The following is a 17,874-nucleotide window of genomic DNA, read 5'->3' on the forward strand; positions in this document are numbered from 1 at the left end:
AAGTCTCCACAAGGGCCTGCTGGTATTCTTCCATTTTGACCTGTCTGACTCTTTCTTCAAGCAGTTTTGGAACATTGTGTTTGTACCGTGGATCCAGAAGGGTATAAACCCAGTAATTGGTGTTGTCCAGAATGCGCACAATGCGTGGGTCACGTTCAATGCAGTCTAGCATGAATTGAGCCATGTGTGCCAGAGTCCTACCAGAATCCTCATCATCCTCTTGTGAGCGTTGTGATAGTTGTTGTGATGCATCATAGTCGTCACCTTCCTCCTGGTCTGCTTCTGCTGACCATTCGCGTTGAATTGTGGAAGTCCAACGTGCACCGCTCTGGCCCTCGTCAGTGGTGGCATGAAATTCCTGCTCCAACTCCAGCTGTTCCTCCTCCTCTTCTTCGTCATAGCTGCTGGGGCCAGCGTTCCCTGAGGCGGATGGCCTGATGTTGGTACCATCACGCTGATCGTTTTCTCCTTCAGATTCCCCCAGTTGCATCATGACAGCTGTTTCCTTGATTTTTAACATCGACCTCTTCAGTAAACACAGCAGTGGTATGGTAATGCTGACTGAAGAGTTGTCACTGCTCACAAGCAACGTGGATTGCTCAAAATTTTGGAGGACTTGGCAGAGGTCCAACATGTTGGCCCAATCGGATCCACAGAAGCTTGGCAGCTGGCCGGATGCGCCTCGGTACTGCGCCGTCATGTACTGGACCACTGCACTCTTCTGCTCGCAAAAGCGGGCTAGCATGTGCAGCGTAGAATTCCAGCGCGTAGGGACATCACACAGCAAGCGATGGTGGGGGAGATTGAAGCGCTCCTGCATCTTGGCGAGTGCCCCCGAAGCAGTACTGGAATTTCTACAATGTTTGGACACTCGACGCACCTTCAACAGCAGATCGGGCACGCCTGGGTATGTCCTCAGGAACCGCTGAACTACTAGGTTCATCACGTGCGCCAGGCAAGGGATGTGTGTCAGCTTAGCCAACCTTAAAGCGCGAATGAGATTACTCCCATTATCACACACAACCATGCCCGGTTTCAGGTCCAGCGGTGCCAGCCACAAATCCGTCTGTTCCTTTATTCCCCTCCAAATTTCCTCCCCTGTGTGCTGCTTATCCCCAAGGCAGATTAGCTTCAGCAACGCTTGCTGACGCATGCCAACAGCTGTGCTGCACTGCTTCCACGATCCTACTGCTGCTGGGTTAGCGTTTCCGGATGAGGTACAGCTTTGAGATGCGTTGGAGGAGAAGGAGTCAGAGAGGTAGGTGCTGCTGTTATCCAGTGGGAGGGACGGCGGTGCAGCTGTTTGTGGCGTGGGCAACACCCGTGCCGTAGCAGGTGAGGAATCGCTGCCAGGCTCCACAAGGTTCACCCAGTGCGCGGTAAGGGAGATGTATCGACCCTGGCCGAACGCACTCGTCCAGGTGTCAGTGGTGAGGTGAACCTTGCAGGCAACGGCATTCTTCAAGCTTCGGGTTATTTTGCTGACCACGTGCTCATGCAACTCAGGCACTGCAGAGCGTGCAAAGTGGTAGCGGCTGGGAACCACGTAACGTGGGATGGCCACTGACATCATGCCCTTGAAGCTGTTTGTCTCCACCAATCGATATGGCAGCATTTCGCAGGCCAGAAGCTTGGCTATGCTGGCTGTTACTGCCACGGCCCGGGGGTCATTTGCTGGCAATTTCCTCTTGCGCTCAAACATCTCCGACACAGACAACTGAACCGTAGCGCTGCACACGGAAGGGCTGTTGGTTGTTGTGTTTGATGAACACTGGGAGACCTCAAGAGCACTACTCCGGAAAGTGACAGTGTCAGCGTCGTCTGATGTTTGTGAATGTTGTGAACCACGCAATGGCTGGTCTACTGCTGCTGCTGAGGCGGGTCTGGTGAACCCAAGGGAGGCAGTGTTGTTTCTGGTACCCTGTCCTGACGCGTTTGCCCAAAGAGTGGGATGTTTGGATAGCATGTGACGGCTCATGCTGGTGGTGGAGAGGTTGTTAATATTTTTCCCCCTGCTCAGGCGGGTCTTGCACACCTTGCAAATCGCCATGGTAACATCCTCAGTGCAGTCTTCAAAGAAAGCCCAGACTTTGGAGCACCTGCCTCCTTGCTGGCGATTTCTGTTTGCTCCTCTTTTGCCTCTCACTTGAACTTCCACGCTTGTGGTGCCTGAAATTGCGCGCCGCCTACCTTGTGGCACAAGGCGAACTCGTGCAGCAGTGTGTTCTTCAACAGACTCATCTGTGCTGCTGCTACGACGGCGATGTTCTCGTTCACAAACAAAATCTGGGTCTCTGTCCACATTGTCCATACCCTCCTCTTCCATCTCCTCAAACTCGTCATATGTCATTGTGGGCCACCGCCGTGGAGTAGAGCTCCCCACAACAACCTCTGCGCAGCACACTCCAACGTCGTCTTCCAGATCTTGTCGGCCGACCTCCTGCAATTGCAACCCCTCCTGCCCAAATTGCTCTGGGATTTGGGTTTCCGAGTCCTCTTCGGACTCGCCTCGTATTTCAGTGCGCGGTGCATTTCCCACAGTTAACGGTTGTGAATCCAGGCACAACATTTCTGGCTGTTCCTCCATTGACCTTTGAAAGGTGGAAGTTTGTTGGGCTGGGAATAGCTCCTGCGAATACCCCATTGTGTCCTGAGGTAATTCATCGGACTGGTTATCTGGCAGTTGTGTGCGTGGTGTCGCTGCCGGTTGTGTCAGCTTTGTGCCCACTGGCTCCTTGTAACTGGCTGAGGACTCGGACCTCGTGCGTGATGTGCTGGTGCTGCTTAACCCACTGCTGGACGCTTGAGAGGTCATCCAAGTAATTATCTGGTCCTGTTCTTTTGGATTTGTGAGGGTTGTTGTCCTGGACAACATGGGCGGTATTGAGTGGGTTTTCTTGGGTGCTCCCCTGTGGCCTGTACGTGAACCGTCAGGGGAAACACCTCTTCCCTTGCCCCTCCCTCTTTCACCGGATTTCTTCCTCATTTCACTTATCCTTACAGTACACGCTGACTGGCAGCAGTACAGTGGCAGTACAGAAATGCTATACAGTACCACTATTCCCAGCAGCGACACAGAGCACAATGCTATACAGTGACGGGTGAGCGGTGTACCACTATTCCCAGCAGACACAGAACAGTACACAGAATGCTATATAGTGTGGCTGAACGAGCGGTGTACCACTGTTCCCAGCAGACACAGAACAGTACACAGAATGCTATATAGTGTGGCTGAACGAGCGGTGTACTACTGTTCCCAGCAGACACAGAACAGTACACAGAATGCTATATAGTGTGGCTGAACGAGCGGTGTACTACTGTTCCCAGCAGACACAGAACAGTACACAGAATGCTATATAGTGTGGCTGAACGAGCGGTGTACTACTGTTCCCAGCAGACACAGAACAGTACACAGAATGCTATATAGTGTGGCTGAACGAGCGGTGTACTACTGTTCCCAGCAGACACAGAACAGTACACAGAATGCTATATAGTGTGGCTGAACGAGCGGTGTACTACTGTTCCCAGCAGACACAGAACAGTACACAGAATGCTATATAGTGTGGCTGAACGAGCGGTGTACTACTGTTCCCAGCAGACACAGAACAGTACACAGAATGCTATATAGTGTGGCTGAACGAGCGGTGTACTACTGTTCCCAGCAGACACAGAACAGTACACAGAATGCTATATAGTGTGGCTGAACGAGCGGTGTACTACTGTTCCCAGCAGACACAGAACAGTACACAGAATGCTATATAGTGTGGCTGAACGAGCGGTGTACTACTGTTCCCAGCAGACACAGAACAGTACACAGAATGCTATATAGTGTGGCTGAACGAGCGGTGTACTACTGTTCCCAGCAGACACAGAACAGTACACAGAATGCTATATAGTGTGGCTGAACGAGCGGTGTACTACTGTTCCCAGCAGACACAGAACAGTACACAGAATGCTATATAGTGTGGCTGAACGAGCGGTGTACTACTGTTCCCAGCAGACACAGAACAGTACACAGAATGCTATATAGTGTGGCTGAACGAGCGGTGTACTACTGTTCCCAGCAGACACAGAACAGTACACAGAATGCTATATAGTGTGGCTGAACGAGCGGTGTACTACTGTTCCCAGCAGACACAGAACAGTACACAGAATGCTATATAGTGTGGCTGAACGAGCGGTGTACTACTGTTCCCAGCAGACACAGAACAGTACACAGAATGCTATATAGTGTGGCTGAACGAGCGGTGTACTACTGTTCCCAGCAGACACAGAACAGTACACAGAATGCTATATAGTGTGGCTGAACGAGCGGTGTACTACTGTTCCCAGCAGACACAGAACAGTACACAGAATGCTATATAGTGTGGCTGAACGAGCGGTGTACTACTGTTCCCAGCAGACACAGAACAGTACACAGAATGCTATATAGTGTGGCTGAACGAGCGGTGTACTACTGTTCCCAGCAGACACAGAACAGTACACAGAATGCTATATAGTGTGGCTGAACGAGCGGTGTACTACTGTTCCCAGCAGACACAGAACAGTACACAGAATGCTATATAGTGTGGCTGAACGAGCGGTGTACCACTGTTCCCAGCAGACACAGAACAGTACACAGAATGCTATATAGTGTGGCTGAACGAGCGGTGTACTACTGTTCCCAGCAGACACAGAACAGTACACAGAATGCTATATAGTGTGGCTGAACGAGCGGTGTACTACTGTTCCCAGCAGCGACACACAATGACTGGGGGGGACCCTGGCTAGCGTGGCTGGAGCGCGAACTACCCTGCCTGCCTACCCAAAGCTAAACCCACAGACAAATGGCGGAGATATGACGTGGTTCGGGTATTTATTTACCCGAACCACGTGACAGTTCGGCCAATCAGAGCGCGTTCGGGTCCGAACCACGTGACCCGTTCGGCCAATCACAGCGCTAGCCGAACGTTCGGGGAACGTTCGGCCATGCGCTCTTAGTTCGGCCATATGGCCGAACTCGAACATCACCCGAACAGGGTGATGTTCTGCAGAACCCGAACAGTGGCGAACACTGTTCGCCCAACACTAATCCCAATCCCCAAGCTGTGCCGCACGTGTCTCTCCATCACAGGCAGGGAAAGCAGCAGATAGCCCCTAGTGGAGTACCCAACACACACTGGGGAGAGCGCGTCCCAATCCCTCCAGCTGTGCCGCATGCGTCTCCCCATCACAGGCAGGGAAAGCAGCAGATCGCCCCCTAGTGGAGTCCCCAACACACACCAGCGAGAGCGCGTCCCAATCCCTCCAGCTGTGCCGCATGCGTCTCCCCATCACAGGCAGGGAAAGCAGCAGATCGCCCCCTAGTGGAGTCCCCAACACACACCAGCGAGAGCGCGTCCCAATCCCTCCAGCTGTGCCGCATGCGTCTCCCCATCACAGGCAGGGAAAGCAGCAGATAGCCCCTAGTGGAGTACCCAAAACACACTGGGGAGAGCGCGTCCCAATCCCCGAGATGTGCCACACGCATCTCCCCATCCCAGGCGGGAAAAGCAGCAGATCGCCCCCTAGTGGAGTCCCCAACACACACCAGCGAGAGCGCGTCCCAATCCCTCCAGCTGTGCCGCATGCGTCTCCCCATCACAGGCAGGGAAAGCAGCAGATAGCCCCTAGTGGAGTACCCAAAACACACTGGGGAGAGCGCGTCCCAATCCCCGAGCTGTGCCGCATGCGTCTCCCCATCACAGGCGGGAAAAGCAGCAGATCGCCCCCTAGTGGAGTGCGGTACTTTCCCTGCCCATCACAGGTGGGGAAAGCAGCAGATCGCCCCCTAGTGGAGTCCCCAACACACACCTGAGAGAGCGCGTCCAAATTCCTTGAACTGAGCATAGGGATTCACATGTGTGATGAGATTCAGATGGAAGCCTGTTGACTTCATTTCCCCATCCGAATTTGCATGCGGGGAAAAGCACCTGTCTCGCTCTGCGCCAGTCAGTGTTCTGTGCGCATGCCGTACATTCTTTTAAGAAGACAACGCATGCGCAGCTGCACACTACTCAGGAAGCTCAGAGGACACCGGGGGACATCATGGACTACGAGGGGCTGGAGGAAGCCCCAGGAAAGTTCATTATGGTATTTTTGGGTCCTGCTCAGGGTCCCTCTAAAAACAAGAACATTCTGTTTTTACATTTTTTTACCCCGTGATCACTATGATTGGCTGTCAGTGATCACAAGTTCAGGAGCTCATGAAATAGTGCACTGAACTCACCGGTCATTGGACAGCTGAGTGTAGCAGGGTGCATGTGATCAGACTGGGAGGAGATGGTCCAGTAATGGTAAAACTACACTGCACCAGACTTAAAGGGACTCTGAGCTGCCGACACTGGGGAAAGTGACGTCCTGCATAATACAATGCTAAATAGGGAATCCAAGATGGCGGCCGTGATTTCAAAATTTGCGAAAATAACGAAAACTAAAAGGTGTAGGGTGGCGGTATATATATCATTGGAAAGAGGAGAAAGAGAGCTTCAACGTGGTATGCATCTTTCCATAGTTACTGCACTTCTCAGAGTCCCTTTAAGCTGCCACAAGTGGGGCATAGATTTTACTAAGTATGATCCCATGAGGTTCATTTATTTATAACTGGTAATCACCTGCGGGTAATGGAGAACGCCAAGAACCCAGGCGATGGGAAGAGACAAGGCAGATACTAGTTCACCTATGATTCCAACCATGATAGAAGGTCTATGACAGTCATATGCAGGAACAGGGCTTCCAAGGCCTGACAGCAGGGAAAGGACTCCTCCGACAGCCCGTAGCTCCGACATGCAGGAATCCAGCAGGCTGAAGCCCAGGGAGATGTTAGGTAGCAGCTCTGGAGAGTTGTTGATTTCTTCTACGGCAAACACCAGACCCAAAGCATCCCGGTAATACCGTGTGTGGAACCTGCATGGGATGGAAGAAGATAAGAAGACTTCAACATTACAGAAGAAAATCCCAGAACCTCATGTTCCAGACCAGCAACAGGACCAGACCTACAGCATCCTGATAATACCGTGTGTGGAACCTGCAGGAAATCGAGGCAAATCAGGAGAAAACTATAATGGAAGATTTCATGACCTTGTATACCAGACCAATAAGAGAACACTATCTCTCAATAGTGCAGCTCCCCCTGGTGGTCAGACCTGGACTCTAAAAGATCTGTGAAGGTGTCCTGTGGTATCTGACTATACATCTATAATACATATAATACACTATCAGCCTATAATATAGTGCAGCTCCCCCTGGTGGTCAGACCTGGACCCCACAAGACCTGTGAAGGTGTCCTGTGGTATCTGACTATACATCTATAATACATATAATACACGATCAGCCTATTATATAGTGCAGCTCCCCCTGGTGGTCAGACCTGGACCCCACAAGACCTGTGAAGGTGTCCTGTGGTATCTGACTATATATCTATAATGCATATAATACACTATCAGCCTATAATATAGTGCAGCTCCCCCTGGTGGTCAGACCTGGACCCCACAAGACCTGTGAAGGTGTCCTGTGGTATCTGACTATAGATCTATAATACATATAATACACTATCAGCATATAATATAGTGCAGCTCCCCCTGGTGGTCAGGCCTGGACTCCACAAGACCTGTGAAGGTGTCCTGTGGTATCTGACTATACATCTATAATACATATAATACACGATCAGCCTATTATATAGTGCAGCTCCCCCTGGTGGTCAGACCTGGACCCCACAAGACCTGTGAAGGTGTCCTGTGGTATCTGACTATATATCTATAATACATATAATACACTATCAGCCTATAATATAGTGCAGCTCCCCCTGGTGGTCAGGCCTGGACCCCACAAGACCTGTGAAGGTGTCCTGTGGTATCTGACTATACATCTATAATACATATAATACACGATCAGCCTATTATATAGTGCAGCTCCCCCTGGTGGTCAGACCTGGACCCCACAAGACCTGTGAAGGTGTCCTGTGGTATCTGACTATATATCTATAATACATATATTACACTATCAGCCTATAATATAGTGCAGCTCCCCCTGGTGGTCAGGCCTGGACTCCACAAGACCTGTGAAGGTGTCCTGTGGTATCTGACTATACATCTATAATACATATAATACACTATCAGCCTATAATATAGTGCAGATCCCCATGGTGGTCAGACCTGGACCCCACAAGACCTGTGAAGGTGTCCTGTGGTATCTGACTATAGATCTATAATACATATAATACACTATCAGCCTATAATATAGTGCAGCTCCCCCTGGTGGTCAGGCCTGGACTCCACAAGACCTGTGATGGTGTCCTGTGGTATCTGACTATACATCTATAATACATATAATACACTATCAGCCTATAATATAGTGCAGATCCCCATGGTGGTCAGACCTGGACTCCACAAGACCTGTGAAGGTGTCCTGTGGTATCTGACTATATATCTATAATACATATATTACACTATCAGCCTATAATATAGTGCAGCTCCCCCTGGTGGTCAGGCCTGGACTCCACAAGACCTGTGAAGGTGTCCTGTGGTATGTGACTATACATCTATAATACATATAATACACTATCAGCCTATAATATAGTGCAGATCCCCATGGTGGTCAGACCTGGACCCCACAAGACCTGTAAAGTTGTCCTGTGGTATCTGACTATAGATCTATAATACATATAATACACTATCAGCATATAATATAGTGCAGCTCCCCCTGGTGGTCAGGCCTGGACTCCACAAGACCTGTGAAGGTGTCCTGTGGTATCTGACTATACATCTATAATACATATAATACACTATCAGCCTATAATATAGTGCAGCTCCCCCTGGTGGTCAGACCTGGACCCCACAAGACCTGTGAAGGTGTCCTGTGGTATCTGACTATAGATCTATAATACATATAATACACTATCAGCATATAATATAGTGCAGCTCCCCCTGGTGGTCAGGCCTGGACTCCACAAGACCTGTGAAGGTGTCCTGTGGTATCTGACTATATATCTATAATACATATAATACACTATCAGCCTATAATATAGTGCAGCTCCCCCTGGTGGTCAGACCTGGACCCCACAAGACCTGTGAAGGTGTCCTGTGGTATCTGACTATATATCTATAATACATATAATACACTATCAGCCTATAATATAGTGCAGCTCCCCCTGGTGGTCAGGCCTGGACTCCACAAGACCTGTGAAGGTGCCCTGTGGTATCTGACTATACATCTATAATACATATAATACACTATCAGCCTATAATATAGTGCAGCTCCCCCTGGTGGTCAGACCTGGACTCTAAAAGATCTGTGAAGGTGTCCTGCGGTATCTGACTATATATCTATAATACATATAATTCACTATCAGCCCATAATATAGTGCAGCTCCCCCTGGTGGTCAGGCCTGGACCCCACAAGACCTGTAATGGTACCCTGTGGTATCTGACTATATATCTATAATACATATAATACACTATCAGCGTATAATATAGTGCAGCTCCCTCTGGTGGTCAGGCCTGGACCCCACAAGACCTGTGAAGGTGTCCTTTGGTATCTGACTATATATTTATAATACATATAATACACTATCAGCCTATAATACAGTGCAGCTCCCCCTGGTGGTCAGGCCTGGGGTCCACAATACCTGTGAAGGTGTCCTGTGGTATCTGACTATATATTTATAATACATATAATACACTATCATCCTATAATATAGTGCAGCTCCCTCTGGTGGTCAGGCCTGTACTCCACAAGACCTGTGAAGGTGTCCGGCAGTATCTGACTATATATTTATAATACATTTAATACACTATAAGCCTATGATATCGTGCAGCTCCCCCTGGTGGTCAGGCCTGGACCCCACAAGACCTGGGAAGGTGTCCTGAGGTATCTGACTATATATCTATAATACACATATTACACAATGTTATGACTAGCCTTGGTATGTAGCAATGTTATGGCTAGCCTCGGTATGTAGCAATGTTATGGCTAGCCTCAGTATGTGGCAATGTTATGGCTAACCTCGGTATGTAGCAATGTTATGGGCTAGCCTCGGTATATAGCAATGTTATGGCTAGCCTCGGTATATAGCAATGTTATGGCTAGCCTCGGTATATAGCAATGTTATTGCTAGCCTCGGTATGTAGCAATGTTATGGCTAGCCCTGGTATGTATGTAGCAATGTTATGGCTAGCTTCGGTATGTAGCAATGTTATTGCTAGCCTCGGTATGTAGCAATGTTATGGCTAAGATAACACCCGATAACACCCTTGCATTCTGCAGAGGCCATCATACAGCTCCTCACATCTTGGATGTTCCTTCAGCTTTGAGGAATGAAGGATGAACATGGCTAGAAGATCACACATTGGACTTACCCGGTGCAGGAAACTGGCTGTGGCATCTCTTGGAAAGTTGGTGGTTGGAAGAAGAATCCAGAGTGAACTACAAAAACTCCCCCGATCAGGATGTCCCCCGACACTGAGAAAGAATCCATTGGCCAACCGGGGAGATGGCAACGTGGATCAGAGTGAGTGTCCCCTAGTGATGACAAGAGGAGGAGGAGCTGGAGGAACCTTCCCATGGGAAGAATTCTTGGTGGTTTAGAGGCACACAAAGTACGTGGCCTTCATGGTGGTCTCAGTGGTCGGGGTCATCTCCTCCAGCTGCAACATGCGAGGTCCGAGGCCACCATTCTGTCCAACCCACCATGGATTCCCGTCACACTAGAAAACATAATCTAATAACACATATTTCTATTAAATATAATGCGTAACGATGGGCCCTGCAGCCCTTGCTCCCGCGGGGGGGCCCGGCCCCCCTGGGGCCCGCTCGGGGCCGTTTTGTGGGGGCTGGAGGGGTGGCAGCATGAGGGGAAAGCCTTGCCCACAGTCGGCGGGGAGAGGGGAATTCCCCCCCCCTCTCCCTCACCTCGGGGCTCTCCCCTCTGCGCTCCCCTCCAGCTAGTTACAGTGTGTGGGCAGCGGGCAGTGGCGGGCAGATACATACCTTCTTCTGTGCGTTCCATCGCAGACTCCACGCTCTAGCGGCTGACGTCACTTCCGGGCCCTGAAATTCTGCAGGGGGGGCCTAGTTACACCCCTGTTTATAGATAATGATTGGACGAACACTACACCTAATTATGTTGATGCCTTATAAATACAATAAATGACAATAATAACAATAACATCAGTGAGTCACAGAAAGCTCGTCAGAGTCTGCGTGGCTGCTCTGCGTGGCTGACACCAAAGGTAGGGAACCAGAGTTCAGCTGCGGGTTTAGAGCACCTGTGACTGTGAGGGGGGGGGGGGGGGGTAGGCCACAGTGAAAAGGTGAGCTTTGAGGGCCTTTTCGAATTTGTTGAAGGAGCAGGAAACCCTAATGGGGGAGGGAGTTCCATACACAAGACCTCCTGCAGCTGCGCAGCGTGGCCACTCCCACTCACAGACTGGCGGCTGACTGCATGCACTCCTCCACAAGCCCTCGTCAAAGAGGTTCGGGGGATCCCAGCGCTGGAACTGAGAAGTGGAGGGGGGCGGTGGAAGCTTCCGGATTATGCAGAGGTTTTCCTCTACTGAGGTACATATCTAAATGGGGCTCTATTTCCTCTACAGGTACACTTTAAAGTAAACCTGAAACACTGAAAAAAAGATGTATACATACCTGAAGCTCCCTTCAGCCCTCTCTTCAGGCTGATCTCTCCCCCGCCATCCTCTGCCGCCGGCATTACGCTCCTGTTGTCGGGAGAGTTCTGCGCCTGCCTGTGCAGTACGACTGGCTCTGACTCGCAAAGTTCCCGGCTGCCTTGTGGAGGATCCAAGCAGAGCAGGAGGATGGCGGTGAGGCAGCGATCAGCCTGAAAGGGGCTGGAGGAAGCTTCAGGTATGTATATTTTTTTTTTGTTTCAGCATCTCAGGTACACGCTAATGTCACACAATCCTAGTAATGTGAGAAGTACACAGGAGGGTTTATCTCTTTGGTGTAAATATCTTTACATCATTTGGTAATTAGCAAACATGCTCTTTGCACCCGCTCATGTACACAGGATGATATATATATATAAATGTTACTCATCTCAGAATTGTGCGTCTTTTGCCACATGTGACACAACGCACTCTGCCACGCCGCCCATTGATCTCAAAGGCCTGCTTGAAAATCTCACACAGAAAACACAATTGAAAACACCTGCAAAAGCACGGACGTAAGAACGCTCTCAGCCAGTAAATGATATTACCCAGATCACATTCTGCTAAACTTCTGACTAGCGCAGGATAATATTCCTTGGGGTTGATTCACTAAACCGTGCTATTTATTGAGCCCGCATGTTAGGAAATAGCGCGCGCAAAGTTTGAAGCGCAATGCGTGCTGTGCAGTTTTGGTATGTATTTTCAATGCGCATTGTGCCACGTTAACATGCAAAAAACTTTGTTAGCATGCTTAAAACTTTGCACGCGTACAACTTTACACATGCTATTTCCTAACACGTGTGCTAAAAAAATAGCGCGGTTTAGTGAATCAACCTCCATGACTGTTAGCAGCAGTTATTATACTTTGTGATGCACAATCTTCTCTGACCCGAAATAGCTGTAAAACATCCTTTTTTCCTTTTGAGTATTATTTGCACTTATATTTAACCTCCCTGGTGGTTAATTTTTTTTGCCAAATAGGCAAAAATTCTTTTTAAAAAAAAAATTAAAAAAAATTGTGTTTCATGTAAAGCTACCAGAGTGGTAGCTACATGAAACACCACTAGAGGGCACATGTGTCCCTCTAGTGCGATCCTCACCGGCATCAATAGCAAACGGGAACGCGTATATAACGCACTCCCCTGTTTGGCTTCTCCTGTCGCCATGGCGACGATTGGAATGACGTCATGGACGACGTCAGCCGACGTCCTGACGTCAGACGCCTCCGATCCAGCCCATAGCGCTGCCCGGAACTCATTGGTCCGGGCAGCGCAGGGCTCTGGCGGGGGGGCCCTCTTCTGCCGCTGTGTGCGGGCGATCGCCGCAGAGCGGCGGCGATCAAGCGGTGCGCGCGGCTAGCAAAGTGCTAGCAAAGTGCACAGCACTTTAAATGGCGCAAATCACCCCACCAGGGGCTGAGATATCTTCCTGCGCGGCATAGCCCGAGCTCAGCTCGGGCTTACCGCCAGGAAGGTTCATTGATATTTGACATATTTCCTGTTTTATCCCTGTAGTCCATGTTACTTGCAGATGACCTGCTAACCCTGCTCCTTATACATAATTCCATCACTTACCAGCAGAATGAGCCTTTCAGGTAAATAGTCACCACAGCATCACCCAACCACATCTCATAAATGCGCTGTTGGACATCTCATGTGTTGCATTCATACCATGGAGTGCTTAGCATGATCTGGCATGTTTGGGTCACTCTGCAGTTTAGATGTTGTGACTGTATTGTGAGGCTGACATGATGCCACAACCTCAGTGCTGTCCTCTGGAGATCAGGTCTCTATCCCGAGATAAAGTCATAGCTATTTATTAGGGTGGTGGGGAGCAGGTGAGGACTCTGTCCTCTGTGGACATCCATCTGACATAGTGACACAGCCTCAGTGCTGTCCTCTGGAGATCAGGCCTCTATCCCGAGATAAAGTCACAGCTATTTATTAGGGTGGTGGGGAGCAGGTGAGGCGTCGGCCCTCTGTGGACATCCATCTGACATAATTGCCGGTTTGGTTTCCTCTTCGGAGGTCTTGGTGGACGTTTTTGCTGAGTGGTAATTTGTGTAGAGAAGGGCTTTGTGATTACAGCTGCTGTCTGCCGTAATTCCAGGCTCCACAGAATTGGGTTGGATCGAGTTCCTGATAATTATAAGGGAATGGAGACGGTCTCTACTGGGTGGTTAATTATATGAAATGATCTTTCATTCAGTAATAGATGTCCCCCCGGAGCTCTCCAGCTACTGCTAATGAACATGATTTCCCCGTCTCTGCTGACGCCGCAGGTTGTTCATAGCTTGAGTCGCATTCTCCCTGTGGAGACAGCAGAACATCTGCAGAACTTTCCACGGGATACAGAAGGAACTTCGGCCATACGTGACTCACACATCTCCCGATCACTCAATGTCCTCACTGAACATCACTCATTCTTAGGGATCATTGTACAATTCAAATTATATAATAATAGTAGACAAAATAATATTAAATCATAATTTAACCATATCATCATGTAATTGTATCATAGTTTATGCCCCGCCCCTCTCTGGCTGTCATATATACAGCCAGGAATGGCTTCTGTATTAACATTTCACACTTCCTGCATTGCATGAGCTTCATTGCTCCTCCCCCCCAGTGCCAATTCTGGCCATCTGGTGAATACATTGTGCTGCTTAAAGGTCAGGTGACCTTATTATGCCCTCACCGTCTCTAGAGTTTCTGATGCCCAGTGCCCATCACCGCCCGATACCCATCACCATGGCTCCATGTTCTCTGCTGGCCAATGCCCATCACCACCCAATACCCATCATTAGGGCTCCATTTTCTCTGCTGCACAATGCACATCACCACCCAATATCCACCACCATGGCTCCATGTTCTTAGTCACCCAACGCCTACCGCCCAATTGCCCAACATCATGGCTCCATGTTCTTGGCCACCCAAGGCCTATCACCGCCCAATGCCCATCACCATAACTCCATGTTCTCTGCTGCCCAATGCCCATCTCAATGGCTCCATGTTTTCCGATGCCCATCACGGTCCAATGCCCATCACCATGGCTCCATGCTATCTGCTGCCCAATGCCCATCACTGCCAAATGCCCATCACCATGGCTCCATGTTCTCTGCTAGCCAATGCCCATTACCATGGCTCCATGTTCTCTGCCACCAAATGTCTATCACTGTCCAGTGCCCGTCACCATGGCTCCATGCTTTCTGTGCCCAATGCCCATCATTGTCCAGTGCCCATCACCATGGCTCCATGTTCTCTGCTGCCCAATGCCCATCACCATGGCTTCATGCTCTCTTCTGCCCAATGCCCATCACCACCAAATGCCGGCCACCATGGCTCCATGATCTCTGTGCCCAATTCCCATCATTGTCCAGTGCCCATCACCATGGCCCCATGTTCTCTGCTAGCCAGTGCCCATTACCACCCAATGCCCATCACCATGGCTTCATGCTCTCTGTGCCCAATGCCCATGACTGTCCAATGCCCATCACCATGGCTCTGTGTTCTCTTCTGCGCAATGCCCATTACCACCCAATGCCCATCACCATGGCTCCTTGTTCTCTTCTGCCCAATGCCCATTACCACCCAATGCCCATCACCATGGCTCTGTGTTCTCTTCTGCGCAATGCCCATTACCACCCAATGCCCATCACCATGGCTCCATGTTCTCTGCTAGCCAATGCCCATTACCATGGCTCTGTGTTCTCTTCTGCGCAATGCCCATTACCACCCAATGCCCATCACCATGACTCCATGTTTTTTATATACCATGTTTTATCATCACATTAACAGTGAGGGAAATAGTTATTTGGTCCCCTGCATATTTTGCTTGTCTCCCATCTGACCAAGAAATGCCCAGTTTATAATGGTAGGATAATTGTAGCTGTGAGACAGAATAACAACAGAAGACCCCTCAGAAATTCCAGTGCCCCAAAGCCAGAGCTTGATGAGCACTGTAGTGAGTGAAATATATGTTTGATCCCCCTATCAAGGCTCGCAGGTACTTGTAATCAGAATTTAAGAAATCTGTCCACCACGGCTAAGACCAATGAACTGTCCAAGGATGTCCGGACAACACTAGACCTGCACAACGCTGGCCTGGGCTACAAGGTCCATCACCAAGCAGTAGTTTATTGCTTATGCCTAGTACACACCATACCATTTTCTGTTAGATTTTCTGTTGCACTTTTCTGTTAGATTTATTTCCTGTAATGCTGGGAATACACGGCTTGATTCTGAGCCATTTAGATAGCTCAATAGATAATTTACGACATGTCCAATCTCCGGCCCAATTCTGCATGGAGGACAATGGGAAAAGATAATAAAAACAAGCGGAAGATAGGAGAATTGCCTGCAGAATAGAGCGCGGAAAACGATTGGGTGCAGAATTGAGTGGCAAAATAGAGCCATGTATGCCTAGCATAAAGTACTGGTAGCAGGGCCGGGCCGAGGCAGAGGCTGAAGAGGCTCCAGCCTCAGGGCGCAGTGTAGGAGGGGGCGCACAATTCATTCAGCTGTCATTCCCAATTGTGTGTTAAGCAGAAAGAAATAAGAAAAGGGCATACATAGCAGTGACTGCAAGCCAGATAACTAGAGGTTAAGGTTGAGGGTCCTGGGCCACCTCTTAGTCTAATAGCAATCAGTGTGTGATGGCTGGGGTGGGAGGGATGGAGGAGGAGCCTCTTAGTCTAATAGCAATCAGTGGGTGATGGCTGGGGTGGGAGGGATGGAGGGGTGCTGTCTCAGCCTTGGGTGCTGGAGGACCTTGTCCCGGCTCTGACTGGTAGAGACTGGTCATTATCTCTGGTGCATTGTCCTCTGGTTATCTCCTGCTGAGTAGAGCTATGCCTGATTGCTCGGCAGATAGATGGTTAGGTAGATACTTTCCAACATGTTGGAAATTATCTATCTGGCAGGTAAATCTAACAGAATATCTAACAGAAAACTGTATGGTGTGTACTAGGCATTAGAGGGAAAATCAGCAGAACCAGTAAGGGGATTAAATACTTCTCTCCCTTGCAGCATATCTATGACCCCCCCCCTCCCCCCTTAACCGCCATGTTGAGAGACCCGCCATGCTCCCTGCATGACATGATGAGACACATTGCTCCACCTCCCACCAGAGTCTCAGTTCCAGAGTATTCCTTCTATCTCCACCAATGTTATACTGAACCAATATTATTCCTGTTAAAGTAGTAGACACATTAGGAAGACTTTCGTACAAAACAGTGTCACTTTAATGGCGTTATTTACAGGTACAATAAATACTATGCATTGTGAAGCCCGGGAGAGCAGCCACATCAGGATAGGGCAGAGCAGCACTCTTTGTTCCGGCAATATTGAGGAACCAATTGGCTCCAGGAGAGTCTCAGGCGATGGACCAAGTATTGGAGAAATGATCCGCATTTTCTTTTGTCTGTTGATTCATTCAAAGCCGTCTTTCTGGGCAACTAGGAGAAAAAAGAATACGATGAGTTCATTGTTTGGTCGTTGTGGTGTCACCTAATCACATCGGGGATTCAGGGGCAATCTGTCCATCAATGCCATCCTTTGTAGCCTCACCACACCTCAATCCAGGGAAAGAATGCCAACAGAAACTATCTCCTGACTGTATGAAGTTATCATGTTCCCATATCTAGCAGGGTGGGTCTCCAAGCCTCTCTTAAATGCAAGTGTAGACTTTTCTAAAACTACTTACCTGTGGTAAGGAATTCCACATATTTACTACTCTTACTTTCTAAAAAAAAAATGAGTAAAATCTCATTTCCTCAATACACAGATCATACCCTCTTGTCCTTTGTACAAACCTAGCTACAAAAAGCCAAGCTTTTATATTGCCCTCTGATGTACTGTATGTATACATGTTCACCTCTCAGTCACCTTTTTTTCTGAGGTATATAAGCCCAGCTTGTCCAACCTTTCTTGGTAAAGTATCTTCCTTCCAATTAATTTAGTTGCCCATCTTTGCACCCATTCCAGAAGTTCAATGTCCTTTCTATAGTGTGGTGCCCAAAACTGTATTCCAAACTCCAGATGTGGCCTCACAAGTGATTTATACAGAGGGAGTAGTATACTAGCATCTCCAGATTTTACAGTATTTCCCATTTTAATCATCATGATTCCGGAATTCTATTAGCTTTAGCTGCTCCTGCTTGGCATTGAATACAAGTGTTGTTATCAACCAGTAT

At 49.0% G+C, this 17,874-nt stretch overlaps 3 protein-coding genes across 3 annotated transcripts in view; 1 reads left to right on the top strand and 2 right to left on the bottom strand.

Moving 5' to 3' along the window:
• The window catches only part of LOC137570294 (extracellular calcium-sensing receptor-like), a 97,077-nt gene extending 86,585 nt beyond the window's left edge, over nucleotides 1–10,492 (bottom strand). The window contains exons 1-2 of the mRNA XM_068278927.1: nucleotides 10,374–10,492; nucleotides 6,633–6,924 (exon numbers count right to left, since the gene is read on the bottom strand). Of these exons, the coding sequence (XP_068135028.1) occupies nucleotides 6,633–6,924; nucleotides 10,374–10,492 (411 nt within the window). The remainder of the gene's footprint in view (nucleotides 1–6,632; nucleotides 6,925–10,373) is intronic.
• Nucleotides 10,463–17,874, top strand: part of LOC137570295 (vomeronasal type-2 receptor 26-like) — a 297,760-nt gene continuing 290,348 nt past the window's right edge. Inside the window, exon 1 of the mRNA XM_068278928.1 lies at nucleotides 10,463–10,525. Coding sequence (XP_068135029.1) covers nucleotides 10,508–10,525 — 18 coding nt within the window. The 5' untranslated portion in view covers nucleotides 10,463–10,507. The remainder of the gene's footprint in view (nucleotides 10,526–17,874) is intronic.
• Nucleotides 17,010–17,874, bottom strand: part of LOC137570293 (WAP four-disulfide core domain protein 5-like) — a 56,205-nt gene continuing 55,340 nt past the window's right edge. Inside the window, exon 3 of the mRNA XM_068278925.1 lies at nucleotides 17,010–17,136. Within this exon, the coding sequence (XP_068135026.1) occupies nucleotides 17,111–17,136 (26 nt within the window). The 3' untranslated portion in view covers nucleotides 17,010–17,110. The remainder of the gene's footprint in view (nucleotides 17,137–17,874) is intronic.

The sequence above is a fragment of the Hyperolius riggenbachi genome, chromosome 4 (genome assembly GCF_040937935.1).
Source record: "Hyperolius riggenbachi isolate aHypRig1 chromosome 4, aHypRig1.pri, whole genome shotgun sequence".
Taxonomy (NCBI): domain Eukaryota; kingdom Metazoa; phylum Chordata; class Amphibia; order Anura; family Hyperoliidae; genus Hyperolius; species Hyperolius riggenbachi.